The sequence below is a fragment of the Sminthopsis crassicaudata genome, chromosome 1 (assembly GCF_048593235.1).
Source record: "Sminthopsis crassicaudata isolate SCR6 chromosome 1, ASM4859323v1, whole genome shotgun sequence".
NCBI lineage: Eukaryota > Metazoa > Chordata > Mammalia > Dasyuromorphia > Dasyuridae > Sminthopsis > Sminthopsis crassicaudata.
The window spans coordinates 463369578-463389670 of NC_133617.1; the positions used below are offsets into that span (position 1 = coordinate 463369578).

The window sequence follows — 20093 nt, forward strand, 5'->3', positions numbered from 1 at the left end:
TAGGAGAAGATGGGGGAGAGAAAGAAAGAGAAAGGGAGAGCAATGAATTTCTGAATTCCAGTTGAACATCAGTAAAGGTTGTTTTTGGTTTGAGGGAGATAAATTTTCTGGTTTTTCTGTGCTATGGGAAAGTTTAAAGACCAATTAGCAAATTGAGTTTTTAAGATACCACTTTAAGTTACAGTGAGTTTATTTTCACAGTGTGGGGGCCGTGCAAAAAAAACCTATCTCCTGCTAAAACTTTAATAAACTGTGCTAATAATTTAAACTCCAAACTCCTTTTTCTGGAGATGTCTTGGCCTTGCTAAGTACTCTGGCCTTCCATAACTGTTTTCTCAATATTCTCTCGATTTTAAATCAACTGCCTCTCAGGCCTTTTAAAGTTTTTCTTTACCTGTGGTTTGTGCGACCTCTAGTGGACACTAATTCATACTTAATAGTATGGACTAAATTTTTGCTTTCCTGTATTGAAGCAGAATGGTAGAATCTTAGGCCCCTAGCATTTGGAGTTAGTTTAAGAATTATCCAGTTGAACCTTCTAATTTTATATATATAAAACTGCTGCTGCAAGACAAAGTAAAGTGATTTGTTTCAGGTTGCATAGTCAGGAGCTAAGACTAGAATCCTAAGTCTCCCAATTCTTTACCTTTTGTGATTGTAATGCAAAATGCATTTGAAAGAGGAGTCCTCCTCAGCAGGTAAATGAAAATTATTGTTAAAAGTCATGTGATACATATTTTTTAAATTTATTAACTTTCCTCAAAATTTTATCTTTGAACCCATCACAATTCTTTGGATGGTACTTTTGGTCAAATCTCAGGAATTTGGATTTGGGTGAATGTAAAAGATTACTGGAATTCTTTGTGCCTTGCTTTTTCTGGTGAAAGAAAATGAGGACAAGTCATTCGTATTCATACAGTGAAATCATACATATAAAAGAAATAGAAAATCACAGATACTGTGCAGTGAAGCAAAATATTGAGGATAATTCAACTACTTTTCATAGGATTGTAGCATTGTAGATTTAAAGCTAGAAGGAACCATCAATAGTAACTACATCTTTTTATTGATAAGGAAACTGACGCCCAGAGATATGACATAACTTATGAGGGTCACTTAAGCCAATAAAGTATCTGAAATGGGATTTGAAGCTAGGCCTTCCTAATTCTAACTGCCTTTACCAGTTTTTAGAATGATTCCAGATAGAGCACTAAGTTTTACTAAATTATCTAAGTACATATACTTTTGTAGTTTGTTTAAGATATTTCCTTCAATGCTTTAAAAAATACATGCTATCCAATCTTCATATTCAGTATTCTGACCTTTGATGAAGGCATTATCCTTGTTTTCTGAATTTCTTTCAGTTTTATATTAGCAATTTTGCATCAAAGATAAAAAGATGAAAAATTATACTTTCCCCTCCACCTTCAAGGAGTTTATAATCTAATTGAGGGCAATGTAGGCAAAGTACACTTAAAACAACAACTTGAAGAGGGAATCCCTTTTAACTGAGAAAATTGAAGGTATTATGGAAAAAGTGCTACCTGAGCCATCGTTATGGTCTTAAAGAGAAGGCTTTTAGCAGACTGATAAGAAAAGAGTACATCTCAGATATTGGCTGCAGTGGGGGAGGGGAGGAAGTGGAGACAGCTTACATGAGCACATGAAGATGGGAAAGTAAAAGAAAAGGTACTAGATACTCATTTTAAATGGAAAATTCCATGGAGTGTTTAGAGGGTATGAAATTGGAACTGAATTGTAGTAATCCCTGTTTTATCCTCTGAATAATAGAAAGCCACTATAAATTTTTTTTTTTGGGGGGGGGAAAGGAATGTCAAATTTGTGTTAAAGTACAGATGAGGAAGGGGAGAGAAGGGAGTATTATAGTGTGTATATATATACTGGGGAGGATGAGACAATCATATGATGAAAATGAGCACCTGAGAGATAGGAAGTTTGGAGTGACTAAATTTATCATTGGAGAGATTGGATGTGGGAGGAATGGAAATGAAGGAGTCAAAGATGACCAAGCTTTCATCATGGGTGACAGGGAGGTATTCAGATGGCATCATCCTCAGAAATAAGGAATCAGAGAGTAGAGTTAGTTTTAGGAAAGAGAATTTCAGAGCTAAAAAGTCACCTTTATCATTAAATTTAAATGCTTCAAATATTGAAAACAGAAGGTACTAAGGTACAGTGCCTTCATTCTGTCTGTTAGCTCTTATAAGCCTTAATTTCTCAAATGATTTGTTGAATATCATTTAATCAGTTTCTTGAATCCAAGCTTCTCATACATGGAATCATAGACTTAAGGCTTGAAGAGACCTTTCTTCCCTATAACTCTTAAACTATAAACTCTTTAATATATGCAAACTTTTAAATTTTGATAACTCTTTCTATATAATTGTTTTCTTTTGTAATCCCATGTGCTTTATTCATTTAAAAAATTATTCTGACAAGGTTTCATGACTCAAACAAAAAAAAGTTAGGAACTTCTGATGTAGTCCATGCCCCCATTTCATAGATTAAGAATTTTTTTTTTTTTTTTTTTTTTTTTTTAATTTCTTAGTCTCACAAGTAAATGACAGAGCTGGGTTTTGGACTCTGGTCTTCTGAACCAAAAGCTAGTGGTATTTTCTACTGGATGATTTTGTTGTTTTCAAGAAATTCAGAGTTCAGACTTGCCCTTTTCTGAGTTCATAGCAAGATTATTAATGATCTGAGTTACAAAGTCAGAATTCTTTTTCTAACAAATTCAGATAAACACAGAGTCATTTTACCATACAGAAGGATCTCTGCCTGCCATATTTATTATTTTTTTAAAAACACATATTGACATTATGATTTATTTTGTTAAATATTTCCTACTTACATCTTATCTACTTTTTCTGGCAATAGGGAGTGTTGTCTTCATATGTTTGACATCTCTGGTCTGCACAGCCCAGATTTATCAAGTAATTTGTAACAGTCCCTTTTTCATGCATCTTGTTTTCCTTGATCAAAGCCACACACATTTCACTTATAATGTGTCAGTTTTACTGGATTGAGAGTATGGGGTGGCCATACAAAACATCAGGATGTTAACATTGACCTTCCAACCTTGAAGTGTGACTCAAGGATTGTTGTCCGCATTGAAGTGAGAGGCTGATTAAGAAACCAGGCAGATAAGATATTTAGAAGTTTGGGAGATCAAAGGCAACAGAGAGGTAAAGTACCTTTTAATGGGAAAAAAAAATAACCTGAAAACAGGGGATTAATTTCTATCAAACCTTGTTCTCTGCGCAGTTTTGCTTATATAGCAACTGGAAGCATGTTTCTCTCACAGCTACTTTATCCCAAGGCTTTCAAGTACTTTTTTTGCCTGAAAGTCTCTCCTACCAAAAATTTTTTTTGTTTGTATGTTTGTTTTTGTTTTTTGCACTCCTTTCCAATTGTGCAGTCTCCATAGGGTATTGTTGTTCAGTAGTTTTAAGACTCTTCATAACTACATTTGGCTTTTGTTTGGCAAAGATACTAGAGAGGTTTGCCATTTCCTTCTTTAGCTCATTTCACAGGTGAGGAAACTGAGGCAAACAGGGTTAATTAAATGACTTGCCCAGGGTCAGTCATGCAACTAGTAAATGCCTGAGGCTGGATTTGAAATCCAGTCTTCCTGATCCCAAGCCCATTGCTTTATACACCTAACTCTTCCTCCTAAGAGGCAATCTTCCAAGTTATGTCATTTTGGGGCAGTAGCCATTCACAGGCTGCTTAGCAAAAATGGTGTGTGTGGGGGGGCAGCTAGGTGGTGCAGTGGATAGAGCACCAGCCCTGAAGTCAGGAGGACCTGAGTTCAAATCTGATCTCAGACACTTAACACCTCCTAGCTGTGTGACCCTGGGCAAGTCACTTAACCCCAGCCTCAGGGGGGAAAAAAAAAAAAAAAGATCGATGTTGATTCATATGCTGAGTAAAGAAGCACCTTGTGTCTCTCCCAGAGACCTGTGTATCTTTGTGTAGAAGTGTAAAACATTTGCCAGACTTACTCATCTGACCATTAAAAACCAGTTGACTTGAAGTTTTTAGCAGTTTAATCTTTAAGGTGCTTTTTAGTCTCTACCAGAATTAGTTGCTTGTTTCTCTTTCCGTATTGAGGCTTTGGGGTTACCATTCTTTATGCCAAGGGTTTCTTTTGCCAATTGTTTCTCCTCAATCCGACGGCAATCATGAGCTGACCAGCTTAGAAAGGGTCTTCTCTTCCTGTTGTTGCAGGGAAAATAGAGAAAGTCAAACCTCCTCCATCCCCCACAACAGAAGGCCCCAGCTTGCAGTCTGATTTACTTCCCGAAGAGGCTGCCGGATCCCAGCGGCCCAAGAATCTGATGCAGACCCTCATGGAAGATTACGAAACACACAAATCTAAAAGGCGCGAGAAAATGGATGAGAGCAGTGTAAGTTTTTCCTTTCCTTTCACTTATTCTAAGGCCGTTGCTAAAGGGCCTCCCTCATAGGGAAGGATATGGCTAAGTTTGTCTGGTCTCCCCCTTCCTCCCTCCCAGTTTTAGACTATTTTTTTCTTAACTAGTTTGGCAACATGTGACTCTGGGGAGGTTTTTCTTTTTTGTTTCGCTGCCTGCAGAGTGCCAAGGACCGAAGAATGGGCATTGGAAGTGCCGGGCCTTTGACAGAATTTGTGCCCACCACACCTTTGAGCTCGGTTTTAGCTGTTTGGTACATTCAGAAGCGGAGAGAGAAGAATGTAGGGGGAGAGTTGGGTTATCTACCAGGACCATTAAGGATCATCATAGTTCGATTATGAGCACTCCTTGACTCCTTCAGTAAACTTTTGGCTTTCCAAATAGTGTGAAGCAGAAGTCCAACATTGAACTGTCTGTTTTATTCCTGATAGAATACTTGGTAAACGTGGTTAGTAGTGGTTTCAAATCTTTGTGCTTATTGTGGTAGGAAAGGATGATTTTAAATGATAGTAACATATGCTTTTCTTCAGAAGTCTAAACTAAGGCCTTGGAACCTCTGCATTGACAATGTCACCAGGTCATCCAGTCAACTACTTAGTATTTGGCTTTTGGGTTGTGAGCTCTAAATTCACACATTTAGCATTCTTTTACAAATTAGCCTTCTAAGGAAGATCAGACTTCTTGAAGAAGTGGTCCCCAAGATAATGTCCTTCTTCTGTGACCCGCATAGGTATTCATTGGATTGTCCTCCAACATGCCACACCTATCCATCTCCCTCAATCCTCCCCCCTGCACTCTGTATAAGTTCTCAACATACCCCTTTCTAAGCTTAGTGCTGACCCTTTTGGACAGTTTTAACCTATTACCAGGGCATTGGAAACTGCTACAGGTATCACTGGGAAAATCCTCCTGCATATATTCTCCCAATATACCTAATTCTTGTCCCCCAAATCACTTGGTGGCTGTGGCAGGTTGGTTCAAGAAAGAATTTTCATTTTGAGTAGGGCAGTGTAACAAGCATGGATGAATAATGACCTGCATCTCAGATCCCACAACACTACCTTTCCCCCCCCAAACACCTTTCATTTCCCTGTTTGTGTCAAGAGCATGAGCATCCTTTCAATCACTCAGATTCACAATATGATTAGCTCGTCCCGCTATGGACTTAATCAGTTATCACATCTTGTCATTTCTCAGTCCTCAATATTATTCATATCTGTTCCCTTCTTTCTCAGATACTTATATCCTTTCCCCTGGACTATTGATAGTCTACTCTCTCCTAACTAATCCTACACAGCACTGCCAAAATAGTGTCCAGTAGATTCTAGGATTAAATATTTAAAAAATCTTTATCTCAGCATTTTTAATGTCTATTTTTTGGAAGTTTTATAATGTCCAGAATTATTCATATACTAGCACAGTTTATAAGTACATATATACATATTGGAGTTTATACTCAATTTTTTTTTTTTTTTTTTTTGCCGATGGGGAGCTATTATCAAAAACTTTGGAGACCACTGCATTAGAGGATTATGAACATGAATGCCACAAAAGTAGTTTTAAAATACCTCTGTGAAATATTTCTGAAGCATCTGTCCTCCACACTGAATAGGGCTTACTTTTGTCAATGTTACCTTTACCTATTGTATTCTTGTTCAAGTAAGTCAGAAAATAAAAAGAGGTTTTTTTATACCTGTGTTAAGCCAGATGCTGAGAGATGTTTCAGAGACACAGTTGGCATGAGGTATTGAAACTGATTATTTCGGTTGTCACCAAAGGTCCTGAAGTTTTCCTAGGTGGCTTTATTGAAAAGGGCCTTGAGCCATAATTGATAAAATTGGAACGTTTCTAAATGGAGCATATCATGAAAGGAAGGAATGACTCTATATTCATGAGCATTGCACAAAAGCAGAAAGAAGGTAGGACTAGAACTCTACTTAATTTGCTGAAAGGAAGGAGTGGAATTATTTTGGCAACCCAAAAATTCAAACTCAAATTTAAACACATCTCAGTGCTTTCCACTTTGTTTAACTTGATTATGGGTGACCCATTCAGATCATTTTCCTAGAGATTATCCCAGGGGCCTTACCCTTTAACATTAGACTATCTATTCTAGAATTCTCTGAAGCATCATTTTCAATCAGACCTTCCTGGAGGCTGTAACAATTTTGAAATTATTTTCACTCAGCTTCCTATTTATTTTCTTTTTTTAATCTTGCACAGTACCTAAGCAGCTCTGTGGAAAGGTAAGCCTGGCAACATACCCCATGCTCTCCCCTGTGGTATGGATGTGCTTGGGCAAATGTAATCTGCTTCTGCACAGACTCCCAACTATAATGGTCTCTTCTTGCTGTTCTGGTCTATGTTGTGGATCTGCATCATTAGCAAGTGTTTCTGTTTTAAGTTTTGCCCCCACTTGGAGATAAGGTTTCTCCCATTTGAACTTAAGCACTGCTAAGTCTTACCTGAGAGCAGGAGTTAGGTAATGGTACCACCACCACAACTAACTAATAAGTACATGACATTCCTGCAGTCCTTTCATATTCTCATAAACATTCCTGACAAATAATTAGCACCAAGTGTGTTGGGCTGTCACCTTTGGCTTAATGAATTCATTTGAAATTGTTTTGTTTCATTGGTGCTATGATTTTTCACAGTTTCTATTTAAGTAAATGCTAATGCAGAAGTTTCTCCAGGGCAGCTGATACCCCCTTTCCCCCCCCCACACACACACACACGTGCGCATGTGTGCGTTTCTTTCCAGACCTTACAGCTTTCAGAAATAAGCACATTTGTTTGAAGAGGAAAGAGAACAGCCAGCTAATCCTATTTTGGAGCTTAAATATACTTAAGTACAATGCCCAAAGTAGACTAGACTAACCATGGAAGCTCATTTTGCTTCATCAGAACAGAATTTCAATAGAAAACATCTGGATAACTGCATCTCTCATTAAGGATGAAACCACCAAGAGCTTCCACCATCATCACACCTGAGATAATGTATAAAATGTCAGGTATAGATAAATTATCAGGTTTATATTACCTTGTTGTTCATAGAATTGTGGGCATTTATGTTGTCATCAAAAGAGATACTTAGCCCCACTGTGTTCCTATTATATGAAGAGTCTCTCTTTGAAAGTATTCATTGGATCTGAAAGCTTATTATGATAAAGATATGTTTGTTTTCTCTTTTGGACTTGTGGCCCCACCCTTTAAGAAAGAAAAAGAAAATAGGTAGATTAGCAGTGTTATTAACCCGCTTGGTGACTGCACTGTGCACTTTCTGTTGCCTATAAGGGTTGGCTGTGGCTGTCCTGTATTGATTCTGTGCACATGATCTATTTCGAAAGCTAAAAATGTGACTTCCCAGTTCCTGCACCCGCTCTGGGACCATTGCAACTAATGCTATAGCCATCAATGCCCTATTCCTCTCTTCCTTCAGATATTCCTTTTAAGCAACTATCAGTGACTAAGCACAAATTTATCTGCATCCAATGATCTAAATAACTAACTTTACCAACTTGCTGAAGATGTTGCAAGCCCAAACAAACCAATCAGACTAGCTTTGCAAGTAACTTCTTATCAATTTGTTCATAGAAAGTCATAATTGGCTGTTGAATTGTATTCAAAAGAATGTTTATCTTGTATGCTTCTTGAGAGGAAAGCTCAATTTTCAAATGGGGGGTTGGTGGGCTTATTAGATATGTGTGCAAGTTAGATGCATGTACTTAGGGGAAAATAAAAAAGTTGTGGTTTCTTTTCCCCTAACCAAATTCTACAGTTTACTACTTAACAAAGTATTCTTTGTGATAAAACATTCTAGACTTTGCTAAGATGAGGTTTCAGTTCACTCCAGTTTTAGTAGTTTTAGTGGTCACTGTGGCATAGTGGCCACCAGCCCGGAGCCCTTGGGATTTCCTTAGCCTTTTTTTCACAATCTTCAAATTCCAAAAAACTCAAGGCCAGGAGTAAAAATATGATATTCCTGCTCCATATTAAAAAAAAGAAAAGAAAGAAAGAAAAAGAAAAAAAACAACTAAGGAATAGTGCTAAGTAGTTAGTATGTTAGTACGTTAGCTTTTCCTAAGCCTGGATGATTATGTTGTCTGAATACTGGAATATCCAAGCGGACTGTAGCCAAGCTGTTGGGTTGTTTTAAGTAAAGTGGCCACTGGAGGTCACTATCCTAAAAACCACTACTAACAATTTCGGCACTTCAGCTCTCTTCTTCTAAGTGAGCAAAAGGCTAATAAGAATAGAGAATCTAAAGTGCTTCTCATTAGAAAAGGGATTGTGAGTGCCCACCAATTTGTGAATGGCTGAACAAGTTATGATATATGAAATGTGATGGAATTGTGCTGTAAGAAATGATGAAAGGGTTACATGGAAAGACTTATATAAACTCCTACAGAGTAAAAACAAGAGCATAATTTCTACAACAATATTATAAAGAGCAACAATTTTGAGTGGCTTAAGAACTCTGACCAAATGCAATGATCAACCACAATTTCATAGGACATGCTACTCACCTCCTAATCGAGAAGAGATGGACTCAGAGTACAGATTGAGACTTTTAACATGACCAATATGAGAAATCTTTTGGCTGACTAAACATTTGTAATGAGGCTTTTTTTTCCCCTCTCTTTCTAATAGAGTGGAAGGAGGGAATAAAAAAATTTTTTTTAAACCTCAGACAGATTTAAAGCTCATCAGTAAACTAGAAACTTCAAATGTGCCATTGGGGACCACAAGGATTTTTTTTCTTCTTGAACCTACTTTTTTTTTTTTTCCCTTTACAGCCACATAGATAGCAATTTAAAATACTTTATACTCTGTCAGAGACCCACTTATACACATTCAGTTACAATCATGTTACTGTCATTGATTTCACCTAAACCTCAAGCACCAGGTCTATTTTCATCCTCATCCCTAGGTATTCTTTTTATAAAGAGACTATGAGACAGAAGGATTGAATGAAAAATAGAATAAAATTTTAGAAAAATTCAGATATATTGAATATGATCCAGTGCTTAACACCATGCTTAGCTCATAGTAAGTGCTTAATAAATATTTATTGACTGATCACATTCTCTCATCATCAGTATCAAAGTAGTATTAATGTGTATGTATATAGGAATTAGAGATCATAGCTCCACAAAGCTAGCACATAGCTAGGAAGTGTTAGACTTCAATCTTATTAACATTGAATCTTTTGCTCCGACTCATTCAACTCAGCACTCAGTCAAGTCCCCAACATTCCTTTATAAATGAAAAGCTGAATTGTCATTCATATTTTGGGGTTCTAATACAATATATTCTTCTCCTTTCCCTCTCATTTACATTATCTCAAAATTTCCTCAGTGCCTTGAATTTTCAGTTATTTCCAAGTACCCCATAGCAATTGATCACCACCCTCAAAAGATATCTTGATCTTTCTAAAGATGCCCTATTCCTAGCATAGCTTTACTTCTTTTATGTCCCAAGGCCGATTACTCTGGAGTATGAGGTCATTCCTCTCCATGTCTTATATCATTTCCCTTTCTGCTCCAGTCATTGCTGTTGTAATGACTCCTAGAGAAGGACTGAGTTGCTTTAATCTTTCTTTTTTGGAAATTATGGGTGGTCCTAATTGTACTGAGGTTTTAATAAAGCATAGTGACTAAAGATATACATTCTTTTTATTTTTAATTTTTTTTTCCAAGTAATTTCTCCCACATATTTCCTGGCAGCTTGGTACATAGAAAGATGATTTGGGGGAGGTGATTTTTTTTTCTTGTGGTATTCTCCTGTTTAAGCATATCATAAATTCCAGCCTTCTGGTAGAATATTTCTAGAGAGCCTTCAGTTCATTGAATAAAGTTTAAATTTTTTTTCCCTTACAATTGCCCTTTTTAAATCTTTCATTTATGTAAAATAGTAAAACACTGCCTAGCATTTCTCCATTGCTCCTATATACTAATAAATAAATGAAAGCCTTATAATATATACTTACTCCAACAAAACAACATTTCTTCAGCGGCCATGTTCAAAAATGTATGTCTTATTCTATACTTTTAGGTGCAAAACCTCTCTAGCAAAAAGACATCTTCAGCATTAGTCTTCAAGAATCATGCATTGATAAGAGTTCTTGAGTCTTTCAGAGTTGACTTTTCTGTATAATGTTGTCTTGTTATAAATTGTTTTCTCATATCATTCTGCCTCTGTTCATAGAGGCCTTGCTAGTTACCACTAAAATCTATTTTTATCACTTCTCATGGCACAAAAGAATATTCCACATACTTCAGTTTGTATAGCCATTCCCCTAGAGCTGGGCTCCCCCTTATTTTCCAGTTTGGGGTTACTATGAAAAAAATATTGTATATTATAGGTTTATTTCTTTTTTCTTTTATCTCTGGTGCATAGACCTAATAGGGTTACAGATGGATAAAGGTTGCTATGTCACTATGAAATGTTATCAACTAATTATTGTTTTCCTCTAAGCCTACTGTTGGCATTGATGCCTTCCCTGAGAAAGTGGCCTAGCATTATAAAATCCCCATTTTTAATGGCCCTTTGATAAATGATCCTTGCAGAAAGAGTACAGCTGTAACACAAGCCATCTGTGACGAAGGAAGTACAAGTCCTAACAACTCTGATAATATTGAAACTCTCTTTGCTGCTTTTTCATATTTAGTGTCCCACATCATCTGGTCATTGTTCCAACAACTATGTCCTCATCTAACAATTTGGAAGGGAGACATTGTTCATGTACCTACTTAAGACATGGTCATATAACCTCAAATGGCAGCTTTGGAAATGTCCATTTTCAGCCTATACTGACGTTCAGCATAGATAGACACAGCTTACATTGGAATCAAAGATGCAAGTTTTAGTACTGTGTTTGAAGTAGAGGATTCAAGGAGAAATGAAGGTTTTTGGCTGGAAGAACAAGAAAATCCCCTGAGATTCATCTAACCCAAGTCTTTTCTACTAAAAGCAAACAAAAGAGCCATTAATGGATTGGTGACATACAGTAAAACCTTGTTAATTCAAAAAGCAAAAGGCTGGAAAATATTTTGAGTTAACCAGGTATGGCTTAGCTGATATTTTTATTAAAGAAAAAAATAGGACATCTCAATGTCTCAAAGCACACAAAACTTTAAATAAATATCAGGTAAAGCCTTTGGAAAGACTGTATTTGGAAATGTTTTCTAAAACCACTTCCAAACAGCATCAGTCCATCACATAGAGGTAGACTTGCTCTCAGCTATGGATGGTTTTAATGTTGGCATGTCTATTCAGTGTACTAATGTTGGTCTTTTCCCTCTCTACCAGTACACCTGTAAATTACTGTCTAACAGCAAGGTTACTTCTGAGGTACTTTTCAACTTGCCTTTCTTGGTTTCTCCTTGCATGGTGTTTTATAAATGCATGCTGTTTTGGCTTGATGCTTCATGTTGATTGTGTTTCTCAGTAAAAAAAATTTTATAGTTTGAAAGTTTTATAGTTGAAACATTATAGCTTATAGAAAGTTTATAAATTGGTATGGGTATTCCTTTGATTAAAAATTGAGATTATTTCACACCTTAAACCATTCATGAACTTCCCTGGGGCAATAGGGGTCAGTGTGGGTAAGTGCAGGGAATGCAAGTGGGGGACAAACTTCTGTTGATGAGTCTCTCTCTCTGAACTTACACAGGCTGGATTTTGATAAAAGCTATATATTCCATTATGAGGCTCCAATTTCAAAGGTTTGCAACCTTTTTTAGTACCAAATACCCATGGACAGACTTCTTATTCAGTATGAAAAAAATACATTCTCTATATGTACATGAGAAATAAAATAGATTAATTTCTTTTAATAGGATGATACAATTATTTACAGAATATTCCACACCTTGGTTAGCTTCCCTTAACATCTTGTGGATATGTGTCCCCAAGATTGTAAATCCTTTCCCTACATGATGAAATTTATCATAATTTGCTTTCCCTGATAAATCTTTGGAGCAGGGTTTCTTAACCTTTTCTCTGTTATAAACCCTTTCTCAGAATAATGTTTTTAAATGAATAAAATACAATCTTACAAAAGAAATCAATTTTGTTAAAATAGTTATCAAAATATATATATTTTTAAAATCAACTCATAGATCTAAGTATAAGAATCCCTGTCTTTAAGAAACCTGGGACATTCCCATGCCATAGTGAGACATGAGAGGAACTGTAGTGGAAATCTTAATAAATTCCAAAGGAGAAACAGTATCTCCCACCTTTTTTTCCCCCTTTTCTAATTTCTAGTGATATCAGAAAAGGGTGAAAGGATTGCTATGGAGTATTGAACAAAATGGTGCTGTGTTGTATAGTGTGAAGGGGGTGGGGAGAGTACCTTTTAATTGTTAACCAGTAGGCAGAAATGCTTTTGACTGATGGAAATTAATTAATGAGCTTTTTCAGTCTAGATATTTATTCATTGTTGCTCTGCTTTGCTAACTACCAAACTATTTTTTCCCCTTTGGCACCTTCGGCTTTGAGTTCACTTGGAAATGTTTAAAGAAAATTCCCTAGACAATCTGTTCTACAATCTTAGATTTACAATAATTACTTTACCTGTAGTAGATTAATCTAGTCCCACATGTCTATAAATTCCTTATTTTTGCAATGAGTAAATCTAAATGAAAACTACATACACCCTCAAAGAAAACTTTAGGTTGAACCTATACTCTTGTAAATTGGAAGTTTCCATAAGCCAATGCCCCTCCCCCCCAGCTCCAGTTGACAATTTTTGCATTTATAAAATTGCTTTTGCAAGTAATCAATAAGAAGGTGTGCTAATTTTGTACAGTGTGCTCTATTCTTCAGATATATGGTAATTATTTTTTAAAAATAGTAATAATCCTTAATTGTTCCAGCATAGAAGCAATTATACTCTGTATCTGATTTAGGAATTTTTAAACATATAGGTTTTTTTCTTTTTAATCTTTAGTTATCACACTATAAATATGGGTAGGGAATAACACATCTTTGTTTTCCAGAGACATTTAATGAATATTGGAAATCTTAATTCTGTAATACTTTCCTTAACATCTACTAGTGAGATTGCTAAACTTTATATAGAATAAATGAGTTTGAAAGTTAAACATTCCAGACTGTATTGGCTTCAAGTTGCTACAGTTTGATTACAATCTAGAATCAGTTACCTAAGTGGAATTCTTAAAACTCAGTCATATTTAAATTAGCAAAAAAATAAATTGTTAACATTATACAGCATTAAAATTTTCATGTCATGTACTTGGATCTGTGATCTCATCAATGTGAATATTGCTCCTTCATTTGGTGCAAAACATGACCCACTCTCCTGTCTTGTGAAATTCCAGCCTATAATAGATATAATATTCTAGAAACTTTTCTTCATTGGTTTTTTTAAAAAATAGTTTATGTTTTCCAGTACAGTAGTCAAAGTGTTCATCCATTTCACATATTTATAGGACAGATAAAGAGTTGTCTACTATTTAAAGATTAAACAGTCATCTCATTTGAATCTCTTGATTCTCTATCCTTTCCAAATGGCCATCTAGGGTTCTAATAGAAAAATTCTGCACTATCGCTCCAAGGTAAAGCCATAATTGTCCTCTGCATCCATTTCGAAAAGTGTGTCTGTCACATTACAAACGTAATTTGAAATGGTTCAATTTATCTTCATTCTGAAATTTAATCCAATTCTACATATCATGCATTAATTTGTTTGAAAAAGTGTGTTCTTTTCACTTTCATAATCAGAAAACAAACCCAGCATTATAAGCTTAACAGCTCATTATGTTCTGCTAAAAAGATGCTTAGAATCAGAATACTGCCCCTATGACCCAGGATAGCCACTTGACTAATGACCCCAACATCTCTCATCTCAGTTTATTCATCTGTAAAGTATATCTAACTATAGTGCCTACCTCACAGGGTTGTTGTGAGGATCAAAAGAGGTGTTACATATAAAGTACCTGACAGCTTTTAGAGAGTCATATAAATGTCAGCTATTATTTTTTCAAATGTGAAAGTGGCTATGACATCAAATGCAAATTTGTGTGTATGAACTAATTAAAATGCTCTTGTTGCTTTACTGACCTGAGATCACATTTGGCTGCTTATATTTTCTTTTAATATCTTGCCTTGAATGCTCCTCTTTGCTTGTCTTGCCTTTTTCTTTATTTTATTTTATTTTATTTTATTTACTATAATTACTGCAAAGTCTTTTCTTGGACTTTGGGTAAAAGATATTGGGACTGGGCTAACACTTAGTGTCTTTCCTCTTCGTAACTAATAATTTTCCCAGAAGCAATTAGTTCTTTCTCCCTTCTTTTTTTCCTCCCAAGTTAGAAAATAAAATAGTGGGTCATCAGCTTGACTTCTTATTCATTGAACTACTTTAAGGTACCTGGCTTTTATTCAGGTATGTACACATTTTACTCTCTAGTGTTATCAAAGACAACTTCTGGGGTTCACAGATGTTGACAAATTTTGCCGGTAGCACTCTCCCTGTTGGTTTAATTCATATTTGTCCTCTTGTTTAGGAAGAGGCCCAAAGTCTCTTCATTAGAAGAATCATGCCATATTTATGACATTCAAAGTTCTGTTTTATCATCATTTAGGTAATTATATAGAGTAAGAATCCAGCCTGTGATTTCAATGATATTGGGAATTTCCCAGGTGAGGAAAATTCCCCCTGCCTATCCAAATCAGCACCTTCTCTACAACTGCTAGCCTTTAAAGAGTTGTCTATTGAATGGAGAAAAGAAATGACTTGCCCTGGATCACACAGCTGGCATGGGTTAGAGTAGTTGACTAGCTTCAAGGCCACGTCTCAGTGCGCTATGTTACATAGCCATTCCTAACATGATAAAAGGTAAAAACTGAGTTTAGAATATTTTGCCAGAATGGTTATGATGCCAGACCTCAAAGGAATAAGTATTTCCCCATAACTTTGTTCTTAGAATGTGTGCAATCATATTACACAGAACATATTGACTCCTCAGAGTATCCCAAGTAATATTCAATCCTTCTCACCTACTGGTATCCCCTGGAAAAAAGTTCCATGTTATCATAAAACCTGTTTATTTGGCCTCTGGTGCTATTGTTGACAGATGAGATTTCAGGTTAAACAAGGGTAGGAAAAAGAAAAATGAATAGAATAATGTTTATTTAGAAGTCCTTGATCATGAAAATCTGATTTTCCTTCCTTTCTTTAGGTCCTTGAGGCAACCCGGGTGAATCGTCGGAAGAGTGCATTAGCCTTGCGTTGGGAAGCAGGAATTTATGCCAACCGGGAGGAAGAAGAGGATGAATAAATATTTCTCAATCAAGTTCATTTGGTGCATGGAACAAGAAGAAACCAAAAAAAAAAAAAAAAAGAGAGAGAGAGAGAGAGAGAAAACAAAGTAACCCTTTTTAATGAAATATTTATTAAGGAATAAACAAGCTCAGTGATTTAGACCAGAAATACTGCAATAGACATCTTTGGGAGGAAACTTAAAATAAATTGGAAACTCATCTACTGAACTCTCAGCATATCCCAAAGGAAAAAGAGAGCAAGAGAAGATTCCTATACTTATTGGGTTTATCCAAAAGGAGGATATCACCACCATCAATAAGACAGCCACAGCTGTGATGCCTGCAGCAAGTAACTATTGAAGGTCAAAGTAATTACAAATGGTGGAAACCTGAACAAATCAATGTGCTTCCTTCTAACTGGACTCCCTGCCTAACTTTGCGCTAAGGAAGAGCAAGCAGTCCATGGTGGGGGCTCTATCAAAAGAGCACATCTTGTGCAGGAGCAATTTAACAAGGCACATGGTATTCCTTTGGATCCTCCTACAGTTTCATTGTTCCCCATTCCCCATGCTGTGCTAAGAACATCATGTTCACCCCAGTTACTCACAGCCATAAATAGGATTTTTGTTTTGTTTTGTTTTGTTTTTTAAAGAATTTTTCAAGGGAGAGGTAAAGTTACTCTCTTTCTCTTAATTTAACTTTTTAAAATCAGGACTATTACTGCAAAATGTACAATCCATATTTTACAATCAGTATACTTAATAAAGTATTTCTTCCTATTACAATCTCTTTTAGATTAGGAGGTTGAAGAATGGCAGGGAGAGGAGCCACACAAATGAATTATTTTAGCTTTAGGATCCTGTCTGCTTGTAATATTGACTGGTCTCCAGTTCCTGAGAACATATTTACACAATTATGTTTCTTAATATAAAAATCTGTATTTAGTGGACAACAAGTATTTTTATGATGGGAAGAGGGCCATGCTTATATACAGTCTTTACACATTGAACAAATGATTCAGAAAGTTTAGGGGTGGGAGAATAGATATAGTTTTTAGAGAGGCAATAATTGAAAATAAAGACGGGCACATTTTGACTTAAGGTATATTAAACAAGAAGAAAATAGCTGTGTTTATAACTATATTTTGTAATGATAAAGCAGGCCTTGAAGAGAGTGTGAGAAATGGAAATCTTTGTATTTCTAGAAAGTGAAAACTTTGAGAGGTCTTGAAAGTAGATTAAAAAAAGGTGAAAAAGAGATAGGAGAGGGAAAGAGGTTATGTTTGCTGTTCAGCCAGTGTTTTCCAGAATGATACATGGAAACACATAAAAATAGGACTTTGAAGGATTGGAGTCAACTACAAATACTAAAATTTTGTGTGTGTGTGTGTGTGTGTGTGTGTGTGTGTTGAAATTCCAGAATGACCTTGGGTTAGAATTGTAAAATTATTTTTTCAGAGCTGTTTGCTAGCTATGAGAGTGATTGAGAATTTCTTTTTTATGAAAAGGGATATAAAGGCACTGAGTTGAGGCAGTATTTGTAATTTTAATTGACCCAACATGGTATTTGCATGAGGCCCAAATGCAATGTTTTGAGGCAGTTTTTGTAAATTGACATTTAGAAAAAAGGATTGTGGTATTTATTCTTGTGCATTGTATTCATAGGTAGATTAGAGGATGCTGGTTTTCTCTTTCATTTAAAGCAATATAATGGTGATATTCTACAATTGAGTGCCATAATATCTAAATAAGAAAAAATTTTAAATCTGACAATGAGGAAACAATAACCTGCTTCCTTTTCTTCATAACTAGTATTTTTATTTTTTTAAGGCAATAATTAAATTTAGTCTCATTAATATTCACTTCTACTTTGTTTCTGGTATGTCACATGATATGATATGTATTGCTCTAGCAAGGAGCAATTTCCACTTAAAGTACATGGCAAAGTCCACACTGCATCATTCTTGGTTTGTTTTCTTAAGTAGATAATATACGTGTTAACTTGGGGTAGGGGGGGGTAGGGAATGTAAGCAAAAATGATATTAACAAAGGGAAAAGAAATAGTGGACTGCCAAAGAGCTGTCTTGTTTGAAGCCAATTTTTAGAAATGTGAACCAAAAATTGCACCTGCTGTTAACCTGATGTATCTGGACCTGTGGATTTTGTTTTGTTTTGTTTTCTATAAGTAATAAAGTAAAATCTCTTTGAGTCCTACCTTGTCCATAGAAATCGGCAAACAATTCCAAAGTGTAGCAATTAAACACCAATAGGACGTTTTTAAAGACTGGCTTAATCTTAACTTGAATATTTGGGGGGGGGTGTTTTTGTTTTTTACAAAAAACTTATGCACTACTTTTGAGAAAATATACAGGTAGAAGAATAGCTTCTAAATAGACTTAATGTGCTTAGGTTTGCATTAACAGGCTTAAACCCTTTAGCAGAAGATACTTCTTGTTCCAAGGGTCACAACGAATTTTATAGCTAAAAGGAAAATTGAAGGTCATGTAGGCTAATGCTTTCCTTTGGTGGATTAGAAAACTGAAACTAAAGTTAAAATGGCTTTCCCAGAGTCATATCAAATGGTTTATGATTTGAATTTCAGGTTCCTGATTCCTCATCTTGCATTTATTCTGCTCTAAGATGCTGCCTTTCTGGCTATTTTTCTTCATTCTTCACCTAAAAATATCCTCTTTGGGAGGACTGCAAATTAGAATTCTTTTAGAGTATCTGGATTTCCCAGAATGTTTATTCATTTTGCAAGCAAGCATTCTTGAGCACCAGTTGTGTGCATAGCTCCAGAATAGCTAGGTTCCATCAGTAAGAAATCCAGAGATGATTTGGTCATTGGGAAAGAAAGATTTTTTTTTTTTTAAGTGAAAAGAGTAAGTCCTACTTACTCTCCCTTTCCTTCATATCCACAGAAAAATATTCAAATAGATAGAATATTTGTATTGTTGATGAAATCAAGACTGTCTTTTCCCCCTTACTTCAAGCGTACAGTGGAAATGACACTGGCTGGAATCTGAGTTTAAATACAGCCTTTGGTGTTTATAACTTGCCTGACTCTAAATAAGTCACCCATTCTTCCAAAGGCCCAAAAGTTCAGTTGCCACAAATTGACTCATGCTTCTTCCTCCCCTTTGTTTTTTCATGCAGAAATTTTGGAAACAGGGTTCTTTCTTCTGTTCATAGCAGGAAGCATGGGCTATGTGTCCTTTGGATCAAGCTATGTAGTTTATTCTCCTTGTCAGTATCACTTGCATGTTATCACATAGGTATCCATATATATATGTGTAGTATATATATAGTATGTATGTATACACATATACATACATGTATGTATCCATATGCACACACATGCATATATAAGAAATTAAGAGAAGGAATACTATTACAATGCAAATGCTATCTCTATGGAAAAAAATAAAACCTTTCTTCAGCTAAAGAACATATAATGAAATTTCATTGCAAGGAAGAATAGCTTCAGCATTAGAGTCAGTGAATATATCCAGTTTTGGTTTATAGCACTAATTTCCTCAACTGTTATTCATTGAGCTGCCAAACTTTGATTTTTGTCTTGCTTTTGATTCATATTACATTAAAAAGAAAAAGAAAAAAAAAAAAGGAACAAGACTTTTGTTTATCAAAACAATCATGAGTAGTTGGTTATGACCTGTCAATCATACTGTATACTTGGCTTTCTGTGTATGTTAATCTCTTAAATGTAATTATTCTGCTTCTGTTTTATAGTGACTGTGAGACATACGATGCAAGTATATAATTATTTTCTCATTAAAACCAAAGCCTGTGTTGTATTTCTATAAATGACTACTGTTTAAATCTTAGTCACCAACTTTATTCTGGAAAAGATGGATCCAGTGACAGAAATGAAACAAATGAAGGCAATTTGGGAATTTCAGGCTTTGAAGATAAAATATTTTTTTTTCTCACATGTCATCCATAAAATGTCCAACTCAAGAGCTTAACACATACTGAGTATGAACTTTTCAGAAATAGAACATGGTTCCTACAGTAAATAATTTTCAATGTCCTCTACTGGTTTGGAGAAACTTAGAAATCCCATCTCAGTACAGCCACCTACCTCTGAGCTTGTCAGAAATAGAACATGGTTCCCAAAGTAAATAATAGTCCACGTCCTCTACTTAGGAATCCCTTCTGAGTACAACACCTACCTGGGTGTTGCCTTTTGTTTTTATCCCTTAATAATCACCTGATTCATTCCATTCTTACCTCTCACCCTTCCTCCTCCTCCCCAGCACTGAAATCCCCCTTGAAATAAAGGAAAATAGTCAAGAAAAAAAAGCAACTAATGCAGAGAAAA

The 20093-nt window shown here is 35.6% G+C and overlaps 1 protein-coding gene across 9 annotated transcripts in view; it reads left to right on the forward strand.

Annotated features, from left to right (window-relative positions):
- Nucleotides 1-17959, forward strand: part of PALM2AKAP2 (PALM2 and AKAP2 fusion) — a 485619-nt gene extending 467660 nt beyond the window's left edge. For 7 of the 9 annotated variants that reach the window (XM_074280840.1, XM_074280843.1, XM_074280841.1 and 4 more), the window contains 2 exons: nt 4252-4430; nt 15671-17959. In XM_074280840.1, the coding sequence (XP_074136941.1) occupies nt 4252-4430; nt 15671-15769 (278 nt within the window). In that variant the 3' untranslated portion in view covers nt 15770-17959. Of the gene's footprint in view, nt 1-4251; nt 4431-11771; nt 11814-15670 lie in introns of all 9 variants that reach the window. The other 2 variants (XM_074280849.1, XM_074280842.1) reach the window with 2 other exon arrangements.
- The last annotated feature ends 2134 nt before the right edge of the window (nt 17960-20093 follow it).